The 11580-nt window shown below is 43.5% G+C and overlaps 1 protein-coding gene across 1 annotated transcript; it reads right to left on the reverse strand.

Moving 5' to 3' along the window:
- Nucleotides 1–671: 671 nt before the first annotated feature.
- On the reverse strand, nucleotides 672–10755 carry thnsl2 (threonine synthase-like 2). The gene is made up of 9 exons (XM_048259783.1): nucleotides 10634–10755; nucleotides 8419–8655; nucleotides 7776–7970; nucleotides 5584–5736; nucleotides 4779–5018; nucleotides 2553–2701; nucleotides 2320–2445; nucleotides 1694–1848; nucleotides 672–1499 (listed from the first exon to the last, which is right to left on the reverse strand). Exons 1-9 carry the CDS (start codon nucleotides 10728–10730, stop codon nucleotides 1271–1273), a joined length of 1581 nt encoding a protein of 526 aa, XP_048115740.1. The 5' UTR covers nucleotides 10731–10755; the 3' UTR covers nucleotides 672–1270.
- Nucleotides 10756–11580: the final 825 nt, after the last annotated feature.

The raw sequence follows: 11580 nt of genomic DNA on the forward strand, positions 1-11580 counted from the left end.
GAATACTAGAGAGAGGGCCAAGTTACTAGTTACGGAGAGGCCCTTCGCTTGCAGTGCCAAACATCCAATCCCTGAGGGATTGGGGCGTAGACCAACACTACAACATCCAATCCCTGAGGGTTTGGGGCGTAGACCAACACTACAACATCCAATCCCTGAGGGTTTGGGGCGTAGACCAACACTACAACATCAGGTTTCCCACACCTTAGTTAAGATCAAATTCAAGGACCTTTCAAGGACTTTCCAGGCCCAATATCCTCAAATTCAAGGACCTAATGTGTCGATAAATTTCAAAGCTGGGCATGGTTAAATCATGTTACCTCAACAGACCAAGGATATCTCATTAGCAGTTTTTTTTTTTATTTTGGTCATATGACAGATGGTAGACTTATTCTATTGTTCATGTTTGTATTTTGCATAAAACTGAGCTGAAATAAACTCGTTACCATGAACCTGTTGGTTTATTCATCAATATGTTACATTAAATATTTGGGCAACAAACACTACATGCGGCAAACACGCAGAAATCACTCTAGCTGTGTAGTTCTAACCAACGTAAATCAGGCATACGCATACTGTAGGATATCAAAAGAAGTGGTGGCGAAATAATGGAAACATGTTAATAAGCGGACGGAATTGTATGGATTTTTTTCCTCAAAAAGAAATTCAAGGACTTTCAAGGACCTCCATTTATTTATGTCTATTTTCAAAAACTTTCAAGGGCCTTGAATTTTTTTTATTCAGATTCACAAACTTTCAAGGATTTCAAGGACCCGTGGGAACCCTGAACATCCAATCCCTGAGGGTTTGGGGCGTAGACCAACACTACAACATCCAATCCCTAAGGGTTTGAGACAGCCCTGCCTTCAGTTAAACGCCTCAAAATCTTAATTCCTTGTACATGCCTACACATCTGCAAACCTATCATTTACCATTCCTTCCTCTTATTTAACATATTAAGCATCATTATTTTATGATACACTTTTAATTACCGCTGTGCATGAAATATGGTATTAAAAAAATAATTGCCTGATTTTTTCCCTTCATTTCATTCTGAATAAAAGTGCTACTGAAAGTCCAAATCCTTCATCTAAGATGGCCGCCCCAGACAGGTTGCTCTTTCCTGCCTGGTTCAGATCAGTGACTCTCCCATAGGTATTCATATCCCATAGACATCAACATCCCATAGGTATCGACATCCCATAGGTATCGACATCCCATAGGTATCGACATCCCATACTGTAGGTATCGACATCCCAGGTATTCATATCTATGGTCTCTCCTCGGCTGGGTAGAAGAGTGACCCGCGGGCCCGGGCCGAGGCGACGGCCTGGATGCGCTCCCTGAGTTGGGCCTCCCAGTCCTCCCCCTGCTGCAGGTGTGTGTAGCGGGTGGGCTTGGACTCCAGCGCCCTCACCTCCTCCGGTAGCTCCAGGGGCAGCCCAGCCTTCTCCACCGCAGCCTGGAACTTTGCTGGGGACGCCGTGGCGATGTAGCACCTGAGGAGCGGGAAAAGGGGGGGTACAGGTTTAAGTGAGTGTGTTATGTGTGTGTAAGTGTGTGTGTACAGGTTTGAGTGAGTGAGTGAGTAAGTGAGTAAGTGAGTGTGTTGTGTGTGTGTATGTGTGCGTGTACAGGTTTCAGTGAGTGAATGAGTGTGTGTATGTGTGGTGTGTGTGTGTGTGTGTCTGACCTGTTTACCCCCCCGGATGGCGGAGAGTGGTAGTGGTGCCAGATGGCGACGGCGGTGTGTGGACACACCAGGTAGCGATTCTCCTCCCAACAGCGCCGCATGGCCTCCACTATGCCCTCATCTGAAACACTCCCAGAACACATGGCCACGCTCAGCTACACACACACACACACACACACACACACACACACACACACACACACACACACATACACACATGCTTGTTTGCACACACACACACACACACATGCTTTACACACAGACACACACACACACACACACCACAATGCACATCGTGCCGCACTGCACACATACACACATGCGCCACATACACACACACACACACACACACACACACACATGCGAGACATACACATGCAAGCGCCACATTACACACACACACACACACATCATACACATGCGCACAAGACGCACACACATCACACATACACATACACCACACACCAATTAATGATGTGAGGGTTAGACATAAGAACATAAGCCAACACTATCAACGTGTGTGTGTGTTTTCCATGCATGGTGTCTATACAATGTGTGTGTGTATGTATGTTTGTTTGTATGTGCGTGTGTGTGTGTGTGTGTGTGTGTGTGTGCGCGTCACACACCTCCTTATGGAGTTGCTCTGTTAGGGGGAGGTGGTGAGATCTCTGGAACTCTTCAAACATCTCTTTCACCAGTGGTCCATTTTTCCCTGACAGAAGCCACAACACACGCTCCATGTTGTAAGGATCCTACACACACACACACACACACACACACACACACACACGTCATTCACAATGGTCAGTGTAAATTCATACACATACAGTGGCAGTATGGAGGTACAGAGTTGAGGCACCTGGATGTCTATGGCCGGGGCCATGGTCTGCTTGACACTGGTTGCCATGGAGAAATCACCCTTCTGGACGGCACGACACAAAATGTCATTAGAGTTCACCATGGCAACGAGTTGTATCGGCACCAACATCTGTTTTACAATACATCCAGCTGACACACACACACACACACACACACACACACACACACACACACACACATACAGAGAATGGAACATAGAACAGAACCTTAACAAATGCATTAACAGAGCTCCACAGAGAGAAACAGTAAAAGCAGCACATAACATTCAGATAAGAGGCCTAGCTATGGAGGGCCCATCCATAGAAAAGGTAATGCATAACTACCACATATAAAATGTAATGCATAACTACCACAGACATACTCCATAGAAAATGTAATGCATAACTACCACAGACATACTCCATAGAAAATGTAATGCATAACTACCACAGACATACTCCATATAAAAGGTAATGCATAACTACCACAGACATACTCCATAGAAAATGTAATGCAGAACTACCACAGACATACTCCATATAAAATGTAATGCATAACTACCACAGACATACTCCATATATAACTACCACAGACATACTCCATATAAAATGTAATGCATAACTAGTACAGACATACTCACTCAGGCAGTGTAAAAGTAGATCTCAATATTTTATGGAATTCTTTGCTGTATAACAGTACAAATCCTGACATGCAGGTGCTAGCATTCACTACCATAGATACATATATATGATTCACTACCCAGTGCTTCCTCTACGGTTACTTCAGCATGGCGGCCCCCCACGGTTCAGAATCAGGGCAGACGCACATTTGCTTTTTAAATAAACCTGTGATGTATCCTCCCCTGCTGGCTGCTGTTCACATAGCCATCTAGTTTCAGTTCACATATTATATATTGTATTGATGTAGCCTATTTAAAGCATTAACTTCTTCTCAGTGTTTCCTCTTCATTTAGCGGTGCCACTGCTTCAGAATTAGGGGAGACGCAAAATATTGTCCGTAAGCATAGTAGGCTAAATGCCCTCCGCTGGCTGCTGAAAATTGCAGTTTAAGAATAAACAGCAATGCTAATCCGAGGTACCATTTTTATAGACGTTAGTAGTGGCATGCGCAATCAAGAGCTTCCATGTGCTAGGCATGTTTGTCAACATCAGACAGAAGATGAGCCTGTCTTAGTTCCTGAATCCTGTCCCTCTCAAGTCATGTTAGGCTAAATGGTGTGATTAGCAACTAGAATTAAAAAAACATCCCGGGAGTGACACCCGACCAGTTTTTAATAGGGCGCTGCCACTGTTAAAAAAAAAAAAAAAATGTTCGGAAACACTGCCACGATAGATACATGATTCACTACCATAGATACATATATTATTCACTACCATAGATACATATATATGATTCACTATCAAAGATACATATATGTTTCACTACCATAGACACATATATATGATTCACTGCCATAGACACATATGATTCACTACCATAGATAATTATATATGATTCACTATCATAGCTACATATATGATTCACTACCATCTTCATGGCCACAAGTCACATCAGTTTGCAGTCTTAACAGCCATGTAAACACAAACAAAATAAAACTTAATCCTGTCCATTATCAGGGATTTTAAACTCTACATTCTCGCCGCTGGTTCCAGCTCTTCATATGAGTAGCCAATGTTGCAGCACACATGGAAATATGCCCATATAACTACATTGTTAATATCTTGGAAATATGCCCATATATAACTACATTGTTAATATCTTGGAAATATGCCCATATATATCTACATTGTTAATATCTTGGAAATATGCCCATATATATCTACATTGTTAATATCTTGGGATGAACAGTTCTCATCATTCTGCTGCTGTATGATGAAAGATATGAGATGGCCCCTCCCCAGCACTCACCTGCGATGTTACCAGCTCCACCTGTGGGCACCTCCACCTCTAGCGCTCACCTGCGATGTTACCAGCCCCACCTGTGGGCACCTCCACCTCTAGCGCTCACCTGCGATGTTACCAGCCCCACCTGTGAGCACCACCACCTCCCCAGCGCTCACCTGCAATGTTCCCAGCCCCACCTGTGAGCACCACCACCTCCCCAGCGCTCACCTGCAATGTTACTAGCCCCACCTGTGGGCACCACCTCTAGCGCTCACCTGCGATGTTACCAGCCCCACCTGTGGGCACCACCTCTAGCGCTCACCTGCGATGTTACCAGCCCCACCCGTGGGCACCACTACCTCCAGGCTGGGCATGGCGTCACCTGCGCGGGTCTTGTCCACGCCGCTGAGCTGCAGGTACGCGTACAGGAAGTGGGCGAGCTGGACCAGGATGCGCGCCATGTTGACCGAGTTCAGGCTCATCAGCCCGTACAGCTGCACCAGGTGCTGGTCAGCAAACAGCCGACGTAGCGGAACGTCAATGTCGTCTGAGGTACCGTCCGCTGTGGTGACAGCAACACACACACACACACACACAGACACACACACATGGTAATGCACACAAGAGGTCATGGCCAAACAGGGATGGGCTAAACATGTAAGATATGTGGCAACAATAAGCTCCTCAACTTTTACATTCAATTGAATATTCCGATCAATGGTTTATTCTAAATGAATATTCAGATTAATGGTTTATTCTAATTGAATATTCCGATCAATGGTTTATTCTAATTGAATATTCAGATCTATGCATTTAGCATATGCTATTTGTCATGAATAGGGAACACCATTTCTTCACCAGATGTTTACATTTTACTCCTTCATTCAAGCAACAAATCATTGAACAAACCACCAGGGTTATTTTTTGTTTCACTAGACTAGCTAAAGTCTAGTCGGCTTAACATGATGATTTTGGGAAGAATGACCTGAGCAATATTGACATGACATCATTCTCTAGGCGTTCCAAAGGTCATCTTAACTGTAGTGACATCATCAGTGGCCATTCTCCCTGGTGACCGGATCTGATATCACTTGTGACCTTTGACCTGTAGGTGCAGTGTCACCCACCTGCCAGCACGTGGATGTTGTCCTCCAGGTGGGTGGTCATCTGCCTTTCCTGCACGGGGGTGATGCGGCCGCGGGGAAACACCACCACCATGTCCACTCCCTGCAGGCCACGAGCGCTGCAGATCGCAGAGCTGCCCGTGTCCCCTGAGGTGCCTGAGGGAGGAACACACACACACACACACACACACACATGCACAGGCAAATACACACACAAACACACACACAACACACACACACACATGCACAGACAAACACAAACACACACACACACACACACAGACAAACACACACACATGCACAGACAAACACACACACACGCACAGTGTTTAGACAGAAAGACAGACACACCCATGGATACACACACAACATGAGCATAAGCTAACACTGGATAAGCCGTTTGAAAACCTCTCCTTCAGTGCACGCCTCATTTACAAACACATTTATCCAACAGCTATAGTCATGCCTACACATAGCTCTGGATGCTGCCTGCTAATGAAATGAATATAGTGTAAAGGTCCTGGGGTAGGAGTGCACCTGGACAGTCTCACGGTCAGAGTAAGTACTTATACGCATACATGCCTGTGTAACTTATAATATGTGATTATGTTGGATAAGCGTATGTTCTTAATGAGCAGACTTACTAGCACTACGGATGTAACGGTATGAAATTTTAACCTCACGGTTATAGTGACCAAAATCATCACGGTTTTTGGTATTATCGCTGTATTTTGAAAAGTGTGTTCAATAAGTTCAGAAAACACTGATAGGCCTACACAAGCTGAAATAGTTTCAACAAGTTTGACAGTGTTTACTATGTTACTAAAATATGGGCAAAACCTTATCAAAAGTTAACCAGGGACGCCGGAACTCATTTTCACCTGGGGGTGCTCATAGTTGTTACTGAGTAGATGTGATCCCTTTGTTCTGGTGCATTTTAAGGTGGCCTATTGCTGCTGAAGAAGGACATATTTTCATTCACATTCATAGGCCTACATCCTGGCTGCCGAAACAAACTTTGTGGCTACATGATGCAGTGTACGTTTTGAGGTGAAAATGTTCCGCCTTTTAAAAGCAGGTGTAGCCTAATCCGAATCTCAGTTAAATCCATCAATTAGACATCAGAATCAGTAGGGTACCAGTTTTGTTTCATTGCAGGCCTACTGTATGTCAAAAGCAGGCTCGGATGAAGCTGGGAAGGATTAAACACACGGTTTCAACACCACGGTAATCAATCGTGATAATTATGATATTTGAAATGAAAACGGTAATTGTTATCGTCAACATTTTTATCGCGGTTTACCATTATACCGGTAATCGTTATATCCCTAACTAGCACCAACGAATGGAAAAACACCAATCGTTGGCTCAATCGTTGGTCTTTCTCATCCTTAGATTGATATTCAGTTTTAAAGCTACACCACTTCAATACATCATAACAAAATCTTACGGTGGACAGGGCACTGGACCACACTAGGACACTGGACCACACTAGGACATTGTGTAATGCGTCAGACAGGACACTGAACCACGCTAGGGCATTGTGTAATGCGTCAGACAGGACACTGGACCACGCTAGGGCATTTTGTAATGCGTCACAACTATGATGTAGAAGAAAGCATTATCATAATTATAACATATTTGGGGGTGTTTGAAATACAGGCCAAATTTCTGTCAAACAAGCTGACCTGGTTGAACCTTTGAGGAGGTTTAAGGAAAATACTATGTTTGAGGAAAATATATGGGTATGCAATGCATCAAACTAAGCAAAAGCCTACCAACACAATGTCCAACACAATTGTAGCATTACATTTTTATACATATTTAATACATATTTAATAATTATCAATGACTAGTTGCCATGAACCATTTTTTAATATATTTAAACGGATGTAGTTTAAACAACAACAGCCCCCTATAAATAATGATGCTGGTCTCCTACCCACGAGGACACTGGCCCCATAAATAATGATGCTGGTCAGGACACTGGCCCCATAAATAATGATGCTGGTCTCCTACCCACGAGGACACTGGCACCATAAATAATGATGCTGGTCAGGACACTGGCCCCATAAATAATGATGCTGGTCAGGACACTGGCCCCATAAATAATGATGCTAGTCAGGACAGTGGCCCCATAAATAATGATGCTGGTCAGGACACTGGCCCCATAAATAATGATGCTGGTCTCCTACCCACGAGGACAGTGGCCCTTCTGCTCTCCTTCTGTAGGAAGTACTCCAGGATCCGGACAGTGCAAGTCATGGCCAGGTCTTTGAAGGCCAGCGTCTCCCCATGGAAAAGCTCCAGGACGTCCAGACCGTCCTTCAGCTTGGCTATGCTGACCGCCCCAGGCACCGCAAACTTAGACAGCGCATCTGAAATAAGGCCTGGACGAGAATCATGACACACAAGATGACCATTACTGACAGAGCGGCGCTACATGGAAGCAACCTATCATTTCAGTCAGTCACTTGGTGAACTAATCATGCAGGATCGTTGCCAATTCTTGTGCATTTGATTACTTTGACTACAGGACTACTTTGGCTATGCAAAATGCACATTCACTATCAGGGATCACGCTTTTAGTGTGACAAGCATGCGCTTGAGTCCTGTCTCTGCAAAAAAAAAAAACCTTTGTTTTGGTCAGTCTTGCGTCAAGTCAGCCTTGAAAGCCGACAGCCTTCTGTAAATGCTGAGCCTACAGGAGTCTGTCCATTTGGTCATTTGGTCTAGAACACAGAGCTACTGGACAGTCTGTCCATTTGGTCTAGAACACAGAGCTGCCGGACAGTCTGTGTCGATTTGGTCTAGAACACAGAGCTGCGGGCCTCCCACCCTGTAGGTCTGTCCTCGGGATCAGCTGCTGCGGAATGAAGAGGGAGAGGACCTCGCAGACCAGCTCGGGGTAGGACAGGGGGACCCAGGAGCGCAGCCTCTCGGCGGTCAGTGTGGGCACCGTCTCGGGCATGAACATGCCCCCATCAGGAGCGTAGCTGGAGAACAGCACTTGTCTGAAGTCCCATCCCTGCGTTCCTCCTCGGGTGCTGCAGTAGCGCATCTTTCCGCAGGACGCTGTGGGTGAAGCAAAGCAACCGGTACTTGGCACAGAGCGCAAGGTTATATATAAATATATATATTTATATTTCAACTTAAAATGTATCCTGACCCAAAGAAGGGTTAATGGCTGAATCTCTTATGTCCCCTCTCAGGTCTAGCCCTGAACCTTCAAGACTTTACGGATATCCATTGATAACTGAATAGGACGGGACATTACCTGTGACATATTGTTAAAATGTGTTTCACGCCACAGCATTATGATTTGTTATTAACTAGAAAATGTAATTTCGAGGAAATTACCAGTGCATGAAAATATAAACATACTGTATATTACCATAAAATGCAAAACAAACTTTTATTTGGAAACAGTTGGCAGGAGTCATAGTTGATAACAACTGACAGTTGAAATGTCTAAACAGTTAAATAGTTGAGTAGTTTAAATAGTTAAATTATTTAATATTGAATTATTATAGTGAGGACATTTATTTTGAAACAGTTGTGGGCAGAGGAAATAGGAACAGAATCTGTAGTCTTAATAGAGCCAGATTGTATGCTTAAAGCCTGAGACAGAGTATATAGTTTAAAAGTTGAATTTAGATAGTGGATGTTGATAGACAGAAAGTTGAATGGATGTTGATAGGCATATTGTTTAATGGATGTTGGTGGATAGTTTAATGGGTGGATGAGTGAATGGTTTGAAGAGGGTGAATGGATAGAAAGTTGGATGGAATGTGCCTTATATCCTTGTAGAATGGAGAGACACAGAGAGAGTTGGCCTAGTTAAGCAGAAAGCAGTTGATACAGGTGCAATCAGTTTAACTGGCCCTTTGATGGGTCCTAGTAGTGAGCAGCTGGAAGTTGATACAGGTGCAAATCAAGTTAATTAGCCCATTGTGATGTCATCAGCCCATGTTAAGTCTATGGGGAAAATGAGTTTGTTTTTTATTAATATCTCAAAAAGTATAAAGTTTACAAAAGTGAAAAATACATTCCCCACGTGTCCTTTTCAAGACCTACGTTACAAAGTTTGAACTAAGTTTCTACGTTAAACGGTTAAAGCTGAATTAGATGCAGAAATGTGGTGGGAAGAAGAAGAAGAATTAGAAGAAGACTTCGGATAACAGAACAGTGCATTTTCATGCACTGTAATTATCTTGGGTAAAGTGCATAACTACCGACTTATGAAATGACACCGAAAGGGTGAGCGTGAGCCTTCATGCACTTCACAATCTCACACTGGGACAGCCCTCACAAAGTTAGCGGGAATGCGCATCGACATTCTTCAGTGAGGAGCATTGGACCCTGGGAACATGGTATATGCTCCATAGACATATACATAGACATTCAGTGCTGGAAACAAGAAAACTGGGACCTGTCATACTCCTCATTGCGTTGCAGCAGAAAAACAAAGATGACAGCATGTGTAGCATATGTTCCTGCTCAAAACCATACTGGGGGATTTACTTTTCACAAGTAAGATTTAACATTACCATACTATTGGTTGTATTTTGTATTTTCGAACAATGTGGCCTGTATCATAGCTACATGTATGACCTTTGCAGCAAAAAAAACCGCGTGAAAATCTGTTCGGTATTCAGTGAGATATGATTAATTAAGTGTGCTGACAGCTCATTGCACCGGCCAAACAGATTACACTGAGTGGAGTGGATGACGGTCCACGAAATTCGTCAGCGCTAGTAGGGAGCAGCGGTCGATGCGGCGTCTATGTATATTATGTCTATGATATGCGCCGCTGGACTCTAACCCTGTTTCATCGTCACACCAGAAAAAGGCCCGAAAAGCCGAGTCTATCAATTCTGCAGTAGCGTAACTGACCATGCACAGAGTGGTCAATTTCAAATCACATGATATGTCAAAGTTTGAAGAAACAGGCAAACGATTGTGAGAGGCAGTTTGATATGATCGCTGGATCAACGTGCACGAAATCATGCTTGCACATTGTTTTTAAGGAAAGACAGGCAAAACAACCTACCTCTGAAAGTCAGTGTCACTGCAAATTGGGGGCAGGAGACAACAATACAGGTAGAAGACAGGAACCAAAGTGTATGGATCCAAAAAAAGGAACACATTTCAGTGCAACACTTGCATCGAGGCGAAGCGTCGAAAAGGAAAATAACGCGCACAACTATGCCACCTTCTGGACAATTAAGTGCACATGTTATTATTATTTTATGGCAAATTAGTATTGCTGACTTGAAATCTATAGAACTATTATTCTTATTACAGTTCATCATGTCTGTTGAGAGTTGACCCTTATTCTACATTGAAGCTCGCCTTCAAGTAAAGGACCATCGCGACAACTTGAACTAGGCTGATGCAAACGGTAACCTAATAGCAGGCAACATAAGAAGTAGGCCTATCGTGTGGCTACGTGCATTTTAAAAGACGATACTGGAAAGTAATGTGGGCAGCTTTATTACAGTGCATGAAAATGCACTGTTCTGTTATCCGAAGTCGTCTTCTTCTTCTTCCCCACCAAATTTCTGCATCTAATTCAGCTGGAACCGTTTAACGTAGAAACTTCGTTCAAACTTTGTAACGTAGGTCTTGAAAAGGACACATGGGGAATGTATTTTTCACTTTTGTAAACTTTATACTTTTTGAGATATTAATTAAAAAAAAAAGCTTATTTTTCCCCATAGACTTTGCATTAGCACTATGACATCACAATGGACTAATTAACTTGATTTGCACCTGTATCAACTTCCAGCTGCTCACTACTAGGACCCATCAAAGGGCCAGTTAAACTGATTGCACCTGTATCAACTGCTTTCTGCTTAACTAGGCCAACTCTCTCTGTGTCTCTCCATTCTACAAGGATATAAGGCACATTCCATCCAAATTTCTATCCATTCATCCTCTTCAAACCATTCACTCATCCACCCATTAAACTATCCACCAACATCCATTAAACAATAT

The sequence above is a fragment of the Alosa alosa genome, chromosome 12, assembly GCF_017589495.1.
Source record: "Alosa alosa isolate M-15738 ecotype Scorff River chromosome 12, AALO_Geno_1.1, whole genome shotgun sequence".
Lineage (NCBI taxonomy): Eukaryota > Metazoa > Chordata > Actinopteri > Clupeiformes > Clupeidae > Alosa > Alosa alosa.

Excerpts from the sequence above, each read along its gene's own strand:
- thnsl2 (XM_048259783.1), bottom strand. The coding sequence starts at position 10,730 with ATGTGTTCCTTTTTTTGGATCCATACACTTTGGTTCCTGTCTTCTACC. Across the intron at positions 8,656-10,633 it reads AGTGACACTGACTTTCAGAG|CGTCCTGCGGAAAGATGCGC; the intron begins GTAGGTTGTTTT and ends CTTCACCCACAG. Across the intron at positions 1,849-2,319 it reads CAGAGCAACTCCATAAGGAG|CTGAGCGTGGCCATGTGTTC; the intron begins GTGTGTGACGCG and ends GTGTGTGTGTAG.